This window comes from Scardinius erythrophthalmus (genome assembly GCF_964197995.2).
Source record: "Scardinius erythrophthalmus genome assembly, chromosome: 13".
NCBI lineage: Eukaryota > Metazoa > Chordata > Actinopteri > Cypriniformes > Leuciscidae > Scardinius > Scardinius erythrophthalmus.
The window spans coordinates 162,710-176,423 of NC_138233.1; the positions used below are offsets into that span (position 1 = coordinate 162,710).

Genomic DNA, 13,714 nt, shown 5'->3' on the forward strand with positions numbered 1-13,714 from the left:
GATTTAAAGATAGTCTAAATAACTATAACAAACAGGTTAAACAAGCCATACTTTTAGACGTGGTGAATGAAGTTCGACTGTTCGAGGTTGTGATGGTCGTCCGATATCCCTGTTATTATGAGTACAGCAAATCTTCTTGTATGAATATGGTCAATTTCTAGTGTTTATATCCAAAAAGAAACGATGCTGGGAGATGTTTTTGTATTTAGCGCGCAGAATCTGATGACTGGCATCAATGGTTCTGTTGCTTTCATTTTGTTCATCAGTTGATGTTGGATTGATTTATATAAAAATGTATATCAAGTCATTCTCGAGTCATTGGGTCTCAAGTCAAAGTCAAGTCTTGTGTCTTGTGAGAGTGTTTGTGTGATTGTGAGAGTGTGTGTAGTTTCAGTCAGCAACCTCTGCATCATCTCTCTTTATTGTGTGTGTGTGTGTGTGTGTGTGTGTGTGTGTGTGTGTGTGTGTGTGTGTGTGTGTGTGTGTGTGTGTGTGTGTGTGTGTGTGTGTGTGTGTGTGAGAGCAGCTCTTCTCAGGGCTTGAGCAGGACTGCCGTGATGAAGAGATGATGGAGATCAGATCTCTTGCAAAGAAACTGGCGGTGAACTTCAGCATCAACCTGCGTGTCGTCCGCGAGCCGCTGCTGGCGTTACACCAGTGCGTTCTTCACTCTCTCACTGGTTTCTGTCTCTCTCTCACTGGTTTCTGTCTCTTTCACTGGTTTCTGTCTCTTTCACTGGTTTCTGTCTCTCTCTAACTGTTTTCTGTCTCTTTCTCACTGGTTTCTGTCTCTTTCTCACTGGTTTCTGTCTCTCTCTAACTGGTTTCTGTCTCTCTCTAACTGGTTTCTGTCTCTCTGTCTCTCTATAACTGTTTTCTGTCTCTTTCTCACTGGTTTCTGTCTCTCTCTAACTGGTTTCTGTCTCTCTCTAACTGTTTTCTGTCTGTCTCTCTCTAACTGGTTTCTGTCTCTTTCTCACTGTTTTCTGTCTCTTTCTCACTGGTTTCTGTCTCTCTCTAACTGGTTTCTGTCTCTCTCTAACTGGTTTCTGTCTCTCTAACTGGTTTCTGTCTCTCTAACTGGTTTCTGTCTCTCTCTAACTGGTTTCTGTCTCTCTCTAACTGTTTTCTGTCTCTTTCTCACTGGTTTCTGTCTCTCTCTAACTGGTTTCTGTCTCTCTCTAACTGGTTTCTGTCTCTTTCTCACTGTTTTCTGTCTCTTTCTCACTGGTTTCTGTCTCTCTCTAACTGGTTTCTGTCTCTCTCTAACTGTTTTCTGTCTCTCTCTAACTGTTTTCTGTCTCTCTCTAACTGTTTTCTGTCTCTTTCTCACTGGTTTCTGTCTCTCTCTAACTGGTTTCTGTCTCTCTCTAACTGGTTTCTGTCTCTTTCTCACTGTTTTCTGTCTCTTTCTCACTGGTTTCTGTCTCTCTCTAACTGGTTTCTGTCTCTCTCTAACTGTTTTCTGTCTGTCTCTCTCTAACTGGTTTCTGTCTCTTTCTCACTGTTTTCTGTCTCTTTCTCACTGGTTTCTGTCTCTCTCTAACTGGTTTCTGTCTCTCTCTAACTGGTTTCTGTCTCTCTAACTGGTTTCTGTCTCTCTAACTGGTTTCTGTCTCTCTCTAACTGGTTTCTGTCTCTCTCTAACTGTTTTCTGTCTCTTTCTCACTGGTTTCTGTCTCTCTCTAACTGGTTTCTGTCTCTCTCTAACTGGTTTCTGTCTCTTTCTCACTGTTTTCTGTCTCTTTCTCACTGGTTTCTGTCTCTCTCTAACTGGTTTCTGTCTCTCTCTAACTGTTTTCTGTCTCTCTCTAACTGTTTTCTGTCTCTCTCTAACTGTTTTCTGTCTCTTTCTCACTGGTTTCTGTCTCTCTCTAACTGGTTTCTGTCTCTCTCTAACTGGTTTCTGTCTCTTTCTCACTGTTTTCTGTCTCTTTCTCACTGGTTTCTGTCTCTCTCTAACTGGTTTCTGTCTCTCTCTAACTGTTTTCTGTCTCTCTCTAACTGTTTTCTGTCTCTTTCTCACTGGTTTCTGTCTCTCTCTAACTGGTTTCTGTCTCTCTCTAACTGGTTTCTGTCTCTTTCTCACTGTTTTCTGTCTCTCTCTAACTGGTTTCTGTCTCTCTCTAACTGGTTTCTGTCTCTCTCTAACTGGTTTCTGTCTCTCTGTCTCTCTCTAACTGTTTTCTGTCTCTTTCTCACTGGTTTCTGTCTCTCTCTAACTGGTTTCTGTCTCTCTCTAACTGGTTTCTGTCTCTCTCTAACTGTTTTCTGTCTGTCTCTCACTGGTTTCTGTCTCTCTCTAACTGGTTTCTGTCTCTTTCTCACTGTTTTCTGTCTCTTTCTCACTGGTTTCTGTCTCTCTCTAACTGGTTTCTGTCTCTCTCTAACTGGTTTCTGTCTCTCTCTAACTGGTTTCTGTCTCTCTAACTGGTTTCTGTCTCTCTCTAACTGGTTTCTGTCTCTCTCTAACTGTTTTCTGTCTCTTTCTCACTGGTTTCTGTCTCTCTCTAACTGGTTTCTGTCTCTCTCTAACTGGTTTCTGTCTCTTTCTCACTGTTTTCTGTCTCTTTCTCACTGGTTTCTGTCTCTCTCTAACTGGTTTCTGTCTCTCTCTAACTGTTTTCTGTCTCTCTCTAACTGGTTTCTGTCTGTCTCTCACTGGTTTCTGTCTCTCTCTAACTGGTTTCTGTCTCTCTCTAACTGGTTTCTGTCTCTTTCTCACTGGTTTCTGTCTCTCTCTAACTGGTTTCTGTCTCTCTAACTGGTTTCTGTCTCTCTCTAACTGGTTTCTGTCTCTCTCTAACTGGTTTCTGTCTCTCTCTAACTGGTTTCTGTCTCTCTAACTGGTTTCTGTCTCTCTCTAACTGGTTTCTGTCTCTCTCTAACTGGTTTCTGTCTCTTTCTCACTGTTTTCTGTCTCTTTCTCACTGGTTTCTGTCTCTCTCTCTCTAACTGGTTTCTGTCTCTTTCTCACTGGTTTCTGTCTCTCTCTAACTGGTTTCTGTCTCTCTCTAACTGTTTTCTGTCTCTCTCTAACTGGTTTCTGTCTCTCTCTAACTGGTTTCTGTCTCTCTCTAACTGTTTTCTGTCTCTTTCTCACTGGTTTCTGTCGTTCTCTAACTGGTTTCTCTGGTTTGCGTAGGGACGGCATCCGTTTTGCCAGTCAAGGGCTTGATAAGGGCGACTTGATGAATCTGAGTTTTCTGGAGATTCTCAGTGAATTCAGTTTCAAACTCCTGCAGCCTGAACGCAAGCAGCTGTGAGTATCACTGACATCACTGATCATGTGACTCATGTTTGAGTTCATCAGTGTGATGTCTCTCTCTCTCTCTCTCTCTCTTCCAGGGCGGCGGATCTGCGTCGCGTTTGTTCCTCGGTCCTGAACTGTGACTTTGTGAGGATGTACGAACGATCTCTGACTGCAGGACCGAAAGAAACGCCAGCGTCTGCTGCTCTAACACCCAGGAGAAAACGCAGACGCACACAGAGTCAGTGCACACACACACACATCGACACTCTCACACACACACACACACACACACACACTCTTACACACACACACACTCTCTCTCACACACACACATTCATCTGTGCAAATATTCTATATTCAGATATGTGTGTGTGTGTGTGTGCAGGTTTGGTCAGTGCTGTGGAAACTGCAGCTGTGATCTCACACACTCGTCGCGACGACATGGACGACAATGATTTCACAGACGAGTATAACACTTTAAACATGCATTTATATCCAAGCTTCAAATAGGATGTAAATAATGGTGCGTTCAAGTCATCTCGTAAAAATGGAGGGGGAGGAGGAGGGGGGGGGAGGGGAGGGAGGGGGGGGGAGGGGAGGGAGGGGGGGGGGCACGGGAGTCCCCTCAATCTGCCAGACTTGCCGACTGCAGCTTTAATATCCTAATGATATTTGGCATAAAAGAAAGATGGATAACTCTGACCCATAGGGTGTATTGTTGTATGTATTTTGTTGGTCATCGCCACCGATAAACCCGTGCGACTCGAGACTGGTGACGTGATCCAGGGTCACATGTGTAACGCTAAAGTTTGCAGTGGCTTCATAAATTCATTACAGTTTTTTACAATCACTTTGCTACTATTTTCAGAACCTTGATCTCATTTTTCAAAACTCTAGACACAAAACTCAAAACGGTTATCACTTGTAACACAGGCTGTCTAATGTTCAAAACATTGCATTGTGTATTCACATCTTTAAGGAAATCTTGCACTTGCACAATCATTGGTTCAAAAAACAAATTTACTGTGAAATACCATTGAGACATAACTATAGATCACACACAAGCAACTGATAGTTTCATTGTGTCATTGTTCGTACAATCATTAAATATTGTAGAACAAAATAGGTGATACAGGTTTCATTATGGCACTACATGTACAGTAAGTACATCTCTGTAAAGGCACTGCAGTAGTAGAGAGAATACTACAGTGGAATCATTGAACAAAGTTTGTAATATATTGATGAAAAACACTACAGTACAATCACAACATAGGGTTATTTGAATCAAAGCAAAAATAATTAGCTATGAAATACAGAAGAAAAGACAGTACTGTAAAACATCTAATGCAGTGTTCCTCAACTTGCTTGCTTGTACTGTAAGAAACAGAACAGGAGTGATTACTGTACAGTGCAGTGCTGTCAATACTGTACATAGTCTGAAGAGGTGGTACAGTGTTTGGGACCATAGACTGATGAAGCATTATGAATATTTATGAATAATACTAACATTATCAAATATTTTAGGCTACATCCATGGATATTGTAGTCTAAATGGTTCATGCTCAACGCTAATTGGTGACAATGAATCTCGTTATCTTGAAACTTTCATGATTTACAGTAAACATGTAAGATTGTTTGTCTGCTTCCACACAACTATGCATTAAGAGTAATGAAACAGTTACTTATCATTTTGAGCAGTTGTATCAATTGATAGTTAGATCAATGTAAGGAAATGAATAGACACTCATTTGAAATGTAATGTGTGAATTGCCTTTTGAAATAGCAGTACTTTGATGTTAAGTTGTGTCATATTGAACAGGTGATTTTTGTTGAATGAACAAATGATCTAAGTTTTATGTGTATTGTATCCAAGCAATTGAGAAAAGGGTTAGAGTTTTGAAAAATGTGCATTTTGATCATTGGTTGTGAGTTTTGTGTCTAGAGTTGTGAAAGATGACATCAAGGTTCTGAAAATAGTAGCAAAGTGATTGTAAAAAACTGTAAAAACACCTGATGCCCATTTCTTTGTTCTTCAGTTTAAGAACCTTGCTGTATTTTTGTGTAATTAATAAGAGAAAGTGCTCCGCCATCTCACTCCGGCGAGAGGGTCTTGAACGTAAACACGCCTTCCCAGGAGGACTCGAAAGCACCACAACACCCGTGCTACACTAATGTTGATATGAGGACACATGTGACGAAGAGTTTCTCAGCTTCCTCTCTTACAGCAGTGACATCAGTCTAACCCTGAAGCTGAAATCATATCAGTCATACCAATATCTGAACAATCCCTCGTGTGTGCGACAGGTTCCTGAGGAAGAGTGTGAGACCCCTCACCCTGAGCGTCCAGTCGCATCTCAGCACGTGAGTCCTGCTCTCCTGTGTGTGTGTGTGTGTGTGTGTGTGTGCGTGTGTGTGTGTGTGTGTGCGTGCGTGCGTGTGTGTGTGCGTGTGCGTGTGCGTGTGTTAAAGTATTCCGGCACCGTGCCGGATCTCCGGCGTGCGGCCGTGATGAAGAAAAAAAATAAATTTGAATCTTGCATGCGGTTCAATATTTTCGAGTCAATTGATTTCACCTACCAATCATATGAAAGAAACGCAGCTCTACTAACGTTACAAGCCTATCAGAAGCAGAGCAGGGCGGGGCCTGGCAACACAGTGTGATTGAGATTTATACGTCACGTTAGCGTTGTCGGGGAAAGGAGCGCTAGTTCATGAAGCTTTGGATGATGTCCTGCACGGGCGTAATTTCCTATGGGGACACTTTCCAAAATCCCGTTGTCCTCCCCACCCCCACTCAAATTCGTTTGTTATGATGTTTAACCGCACGCCGTCATTGACATAGAGGAGCAGGACCGAGCCTGTGTAAAATAGCTCACTGAATGTTCTAATGAGCGAGTAACTTAAAACAACAGGTAACGGTACGTGACTTAATGTCATCATGGATGAAAAGAAAGAAGAGATGTGAGTTGATTCAGTAAATTAGCTCAGGTCAGGATAATCATATTTTCTGTCTACACCTGTTGATAACTGAGCTAACGTTAACATACACTGCTCCTTGGTAACTTCAGACCTGGCTAAATATTTAATTTGAATATTTAATTAAATATTCTGTGTAGCTTACAAAAAAAAAAAAACACATTCTGTGTAGGCCTACCATGAAAACGAGTCCACTTTAAACCGCAACATTTTCTGTCAGCAATGTATGACAAGTAGCCTAACGTGCTGTCAACGTAAACGCATGCGATTAATTTGTCCAGCTCTACCGTGTTAAAATATTTATCGCAGCGTCTGTTCTTTCTGTCATCCTTTGGGTTATATGATCATGCTCTCCTTCACGCAAATGTTTTAAACTATCAATGCGCGAGAAGACAAAAGAGAACGCGCTGTCAGTGAATGAATGTCCTCCTGGGGCCGGTTGCACCAGCTGTGCGTAAGTTATAACTTAGCCTAGTTTTGACGTAAATGGACACTAAGTTACGACTTACGCACTTCTAAATATTTTTGCGTTGCACCATTAAACTTAGTTGAAGCGTAACTCTACGTTTAAACTAAATATTTACGGCAGCCTCCGATCAGGAGTAACGGCTGGAATAAAATATCAAACACACTGAACTGCATCAGTAAGCTCTTCTTTTACCTGACAGACTTCAATTCTTAATACATATATAATGCAGACATTTACACTCGCTTACATTTTAAGAGAGAGAACATTATGTGAAAAGATTACTTTGTTAGAGGCTATCTTTAACACAAACCCATCCTAAACAGCATGTCGCTGTGTGCATCGGTCCATGGTGTGCATGTCAAATAGCCTATCAGTCATAGTCAATAAACGTAATTTCTTATGCTTTTTGTATCAATATTTATTTATTGATCCTTATTCATTTCATTTCAAATAAAGTTTCTGAATGTTACATATAAAAACACTTATGCTATTCATGATCAAGTATCGTATTTAATGGAAACTTATTTTTACCGTTAGTAACGTGAGGCAAAAGAATGAAGGATAAACTGAAATTCACAGCATTTCAACACAACATCTGCTCACGTGTTTGAAGGCTGCTATTGGATAACCGAGGCTAAACGTCATATTATGCGACTACGAATTACTTTACGGAGAGCTTACGGCCTACTAGCTACGTTCTGCCTTACGAACAAATGGTGCAACAGAATAAAGTACAGAGTTAGTTACAAACTAGCTAGTAGTTACTAAGCCTCTAGTGTGGACTTTACGTTCCAATTTAAGAAAGAACTTACGAACGGCTGGTGCAACCCTACCCTGAAAAACACACACAGAAAGACGCGCGCCAGTATCGCATTCGCAGTCGACAGCGCGCCATCGAGTTTCGCGCTTGTACGAACCATAACACCAGGGCCGGCGATTGCTATAGGCGAACTAGGCGGTTGCCTAGGGCGACAAATGTGTTGGGGGCGCGGACGCACTCTAGTGTCGCCCTATCTACTTCCCATATTAATCATAAAATTAGAACGAAACGCGAAATAAAACATGTTTATTAAACATGATCAAAGGGCAAAGGGCGCCCCCTCAACCACACGTTTAATTACTTGTCAACCTGATTATTAGATTGAATTTATGATTTGTCGACCATTTCTGGATTGGCGGGGGGCGGGAGGGTTGCGTTACGTTACGTTAGGGAAGTGCTCAGCTGCTGGCGTGTTGATCGAAAATGAAGCGGTCTAAACCTCTGGTGCACAGGGACGAAAACGGAGAAAGGAAGAAGATAAAAAATAAAGCTCAGTATAGAGTAATGCTGAGTCCCAATTCGCATACTATCCGTCCTAAATAGTATGCGAAACTAGAATTAGTACGTCCCAAATCATAGCATGTTGAAATAAGTATTCCAAAGATACCCGGATGGTCTACTATTTCCGGTTAGAATTCGAAGTGCAGATCAATGCACACTCTAACGGCTAATATTGCCCACAACCCATTGCGTGCGGGAGGGAGGAGCTTTGCGGTGATGATGGTGATGTAAACCTGGCAGTCGGATGCAGCAACGGAGATGCGCCCTCAGTTTTTAAGTGTAAGAATTCAAATGTTTAACCCTAATTAAAGTTATATTTTATTGTCTCGTAATATTAATGGGTTTATGTTGTGCCAAAAAAGTACCGTGTTTATCTTGTAGGGTCCGATGAAGATACCGAGCGCCTCATTGCAGTCTACAAAACAATAAATAAAAAGGCTAGTAGTGTCATGCAAGTGTCTTTTTTTATGTATTTCTTTTGATGTTTCTGTCTGACTTATTTGTAGTAATACTGTGGCTGTACATATGTTAACTTTATCAGTCCAACCAAAGAAACATGGTTACTACACTTTTACTATAGTAAAAGCATGGTTCATTTCCATCGGGGTATTTTTAAGTATTATACATAAGTATAAGATGAAGTATAAAATACGTTAAAGTGTAAGTTGCAGGTTAAATTTTTCACGAAGATAATGCAATGTGTTTATTAAACATAAAGATAAGAACTGCCCACCATTGTTTTTTATACCAAAATGCTGATATAATATGAAAAGTTGGCACTTTTAACAGTGGTTTTAACCGCTCCCGCTCCCTTCCACTAGATGGAGCGTGACGTCACAAGAGGAACTCACTAGTAGAGTTACCGGCATAGTCATAGCTATAGATGCCTTACGTAACTTCAGAAGAGTTGGTTGTATGTTTTATTTGATAAAAAAAATTATGGATAAAATAACTCAACTGTAAACATACTCGTGTGTGCTGACTTCAAGGGGACCGTGATCCTGCCTGAAATGAGAATAAGCTATTCGCAAAACAAACGGGTTCAGGCACGTCAGATCAGCCGGGCGCGGGTCGAGCTGTTCCACTAAACTCCAAAACGCGTTCACCTCACGGCAGCACACACTCTCCACTGCTGATAGCCCACACACACACAGTGATGGGGACATCGATCTCTCTTTTTCTTTTCTGACAATAAACATCGCTAATTAAATCGTGAGAAATTGATAACGCGTGGATTGAGGAAGGGTATTACATGACGTTTGAGGCGTCGATGAGACTAGCGATTGCGCCTGACGTGCATCTCTAACGTGCAGCTCTGATTTGGACTGACTTAACGTTACTGTAAGTAAATAATGTCTTCAGTCGTTGTCCCTCCTTGCTATTCTACATGACGGCAATATTTTGAAAAGACTTGCTTGTTCTGTTATATTATCCGGGTTAAGTTTGCACCAGGCTAGACTTGCTCTAACGTAGCTAACGTTACTCACCGGGACACCTGGCTAACCCTCCACTCATTCTCCTCACACCAAGCATTAATAACTCTTTGAGTGCCATGGCTCCCCTCTCTCACGCCTGACCAGTTAAAAATTGTAGGGCTGTGGTCCATAAAGAATTTGATGGTTTCCCACATCCTCAGTCGTTCTCCAAATAGCCATAATACAGTAGGAATCTAGCAGAGTATGGGTTGCGAGTTCCTCTTGTGACGTCATCACCCAGTAACTGAAAAACACGCTACGTTTGAAGAAACCCTAATAAATGTTATTTTAACGCATTTTAAGACAGAAATAATTAAATATATACATATAGAGCACTTTAATTTACACATTAATTGGCTGTGGTGGTTAACCTGCAACTTACACTTTAAACAATAGTTACACTATAAACTTTAAATATTTTAACTCAGAAAATAAGTAGCGCTAGCTTTCGTTACACACATTTGCACATGAACGTCAGAGCCGCCTCACAAACGACCTGCGTTTGGTTGATCTACGACGACGCCCTGCTTCACTCCTCAATTTGGTAAACACATTGTAAATGTATTGTGGAAAAAAAGATGGGAATAGCAAATAAAACTAGAATGTACATTTCCTGAAGAAAATGTGAAATGGTGCTTGCAGTGGCAAAACTCGCCACTCGGTTGCTAGAATGTGGTACATGATTGCATACGAGCCAACAAACATGTCTGTACAATGTTCTGGTGCTGAGATATGGCTTATTCGTGTTGTTCAGGTGGTTGCTAGGGTGTTCTGGGTGGTTGTTAGGCAGTTGCTAGGGTATTCTGGGTGGTTGCTAGGGTGTTGCTAGGGTATTCTGGGTGGTTGCTAGGGCATTGCTAGGCAGTTGCTAGGGTGTTCTGGGTGGTTGCTAGGCAGTTACTAGGGTATTCTGGGTGGTTGCTAGGGTGTTGCAGGTGGTTGCTAGGGCGTTGCTAGGCGGTTGCTAGGGTGTTCTGGGTGGTTGCTATGGTGTTGTTAGGCGGTTGCTAGGGTATTCTGGGTGGTGACTAGTGCGTTGCTAGGCAGTTGCTAGGGTATTCTGGGTGGTTGCTAGGCGGTTGCTAGGGCGTTGCTAGGGTGTTCTGGGTGGTTGCTATGGTGTTGCTAGGTGGTTGCTAGGGTATTCTGGGTGGTTGCTAGGGCGTTGCTAGGCAGTTGCTAGGGTGTTCTGGGTGGTTGCTAGGGTGTTGCTAGGGTGTTCTGGGTGGTTGCTATGGTGTTGCTAGGCGGTTGCTAGGGTATTCTGGGTGGTTGCTAGGGCGTTGCTAGGCAGTTGCTAGGGTGTTCTGGGCGGTTGCTAGGGTATTCTGGGTGGTTGCTAGGGCGTTTCTAGGGTGTTCTGGGTGGTTGCTAGGGTGTTGCTAGGCAGTTGCTAGGGTGTTCTGGGTGGTTGCTATGGTGTTGCTAGGCGGTTGCTAGGGTATTCTGGGTAGTTGCTAGGGCGTTGCTAGGCAGTTGCTAGGGTGTTCTGGGTGGTTACTATGGTGTTGCTAGGTGGTTGCTAGGGTATTTTGGGTGGTTGCTAGGGAGTTGCTAGGCAGTTGCTAGGGTGTTCACGGCGGTTGCTAAGGTATTATGGGTGGTTACTATGATGTTACTAAGTGGTTTGTAGTTGTCACTGATGATTACTATTGGAGTCCTTAGCATTTTCTTGGCATGATATACACTTACCTAATCGCTATTAGCATGTAGCTATTCACAGCTAGCATGTGTAGCATGTTGGAATTCCTCCTTGCTAGTATGAGTCAAAAGAGCCAACCCCCATCTCTATACGATGTTCTGATGCAGAGAAATAGGTCTTGCAAAATGGTTGCTAAGGTACTTTGTTTGGTTGCTAGGGAATGGCTTGGCAGCTGCCAATCATGAAACTCTAAAGGCTGCTTGTCAGAATGAATGATATAAACCAACTCCCGTTCCTCTGTGACATTTAGAATTAAAGACATCCCTCTATGGACTTTGGTTGCTAAGGTGCTTGACAATGGTTGCTAGGGCGGGGCTAGCAAGTGTTGTGGTGTCTCATGAATGGCTGTTTGCTGCCCTGAGTCAAACTTGTCTTAATCCCATCTCTTTATGATGTTCTGATGCAGAGATATAGGTCTTGTAAAATGGTTGCTAGGGTACTCTGTTTGGTTGCTATGGAGTTACTTGGCAGCTGCCAATGATGAAACTGCAAAGGCTTCTTGTCACTATGAATGATATAAACCAACTCCCATGCCTCTGTGACATTCAGAATGGAAGATATCCCTCTTTGGATTTTGGTTGCTAAGGTTTTCGACAATGGTTGCTAGGGAGGGGCTAGGAAGTGTTGAGGTGATTCATGATTGGCTGTTTGCTGCCCCGAGTCAAATGAGACAACCCCCATGTTTCTATGACAATTCAGTCCGGAGATATCCCTTTGATCTCTTTCAATTGAAGTCTATGGGACTTGTTGCTAAGGCGCTCTAAATGGTTGCTAGGGCGTGGCTTGATAGCTTCACCATTATCCTTAGAGACTGATTGGTCATCTGAGTAAAATGAGCCCTCCCCCTTGTCTCTATGACACTGTGATCCAGAGCTACGTTCAATACAAAGTCCCTATGCAATTTACCATAGTAGGAAAAGCATGTGTGTTTCACGGGATGCTCCTTCCCCATAGTAAGTCAATGGGGCAACTTTGGGCATCTCCTGCCCCCCAGGGGTGCAACTTTTACCCCATTGTGAGGTATGTTCTTACAGAGCCTGTCAGCCTCTTCAAATGTGGCAAATCACACGTTTCTGCGAAATCCTCGCTCAGAGCTATGTGTGGTCAAAGTTCGTTGCAATGTTAAGTCAATGGGACTTTTTTGGCCGCTTTTTCGCCCCTGGGGCAAACACCGCACCCCCGATCGCTTATAAAAGTCATAGCACACCTCTCCTTAATGAGCCGGTCGATTTGACACCTCACTCAGGGGTCTGTGACAAACGGTGCGGGGCAAGTTACGCGCCAAACTTTTGTCCGGAATAATAAGAAGAACTAGAATGTACATTTCCTGAAGAAAATGTGAAGTGGTGCTTGCAGTGGCAAAATTCGCCACTGGGCAGATGCTAACACAATTACCATGTTGTGATACCATGAGATACCACGTTTTAGCATTATTTACCACGATTTACCATGATTCTAAGATGATTTACTACGATTTACCACATTCCAGCATGATTTACTATGATTAGCATGTTAGTTGGATGATGCTAGCATGATTAGCATGTTGCTAACATGCTTTTAACAAGATGCTAGCATGATTAGCATGTTGCTAGCATGCTTTTAACAAGATGCTAGCATGATTAGCATGTTGTTAACATGCTTTTAACAAGATGCTAACATGATTAGCATTTTGCTAACATGTTTTTAGCTAGATGCTAACAGGATTAGCATGTTGCTAGCATTATGCTAGCTTGAATAACATGTTGTTAACATGATGCTAGCTTGATTAGCATGTTGCTAGCATGATGCTAGCTTGATTAGCATGTTGATAGCATGATGCTAACATGATTAGCATTTTGCTAGCATGCTTTTAACAAGATGTTAGCATGATTAGCATTTTGCTAGCATGTTTTTAGCTAGATGCTAACATGATTAGCATGTTGCTAGCATTATGCTAGCTTGATTAGCATGTTGCTAGCATGATGCTAGCTTGATTAGCATGTTGGTAGCATAATGCTAACATGATTATCATGTTGCTAGCATGTTGCTAGCTTGATTAGCATGTTGCTAACATGATGCTAGCATGATTAGCATGTTGCTAGCATGATGCTAACATGATTAGCATGTTGCTAGCATGATGCTAACATGATTATCATGTTGCTAGCATGTTGCTAGCTTGATTAGCATGTTGCTAACATGATGCTAGCATGATTAGCATTTTGCTAGCATGTTTTTAGCAAGATGCTGTTGCCTGGTGGTTGCTAGGGTGTTCTGGGTGGTTGCTATGGTGTTGCTAGGCAGTTGCTAGGGTATTCTTGGTGGTTGCTAGGCAGTTGCTAGGGTATTCTTGGTGGTTGTTAGGGTGTTCTAGGTGGTTGCTATGGTGTTGCTAGGCAGTTGCTATGGTATTCTGGGTGGATGCTAGGGCGTTGCTAGGCAGTTGCTAGGGTGTTCTAGGTGGTTGCTAGGCAGTTGCTAGGGTGTTCTGGGTGGTTACTAGAGCATTTCTAGACATTGCTAGGTGTTCTGGGTGGTTGCT

At 42.4% G+C, this 13,714-nt stretch overlaps 1 protein-coding gene across 2 annotated transcripts in view; it reads left to right on the top strand.

Annotated features, from left to right (window-relative positions):
* The window catches only part of stag3 (STAG3 cohesin complex component), a 186,176-nt gene that overhangs the window by 158,418 nt on the left and 14,044 nt on the right, over positions 1 to 13,714 (top strand). The window contains exons 26-30 of one of the 2 annotated variants that reach the window (XM_081381948.1): positions 527 to 657; positions 3,146 to 3,262; positions 3,349 to 3,491; positions 3,639 to 3,720; positions 5,558 to 5,614. In XM_081381948.1, the coding sequence (XP_081238074.1) occupies positions 527 to 657; positions 3,146 to 3,262; positions 3,349 to 3,491; positions 3,639 to 3,720; positions 5,558 to 5,614 (530 nt within the window). The remainder of the gene's footprint in view (positions 1 to 526; positions 658 to 3,145; positions 3,263 to 3,348; positions 3,492 to 3,638; positions 3,721 to 5,557; positions 5,615 to 13,714) is intronic. The other variant, XM_081381949.1, reaches the window with a different exon arrangement.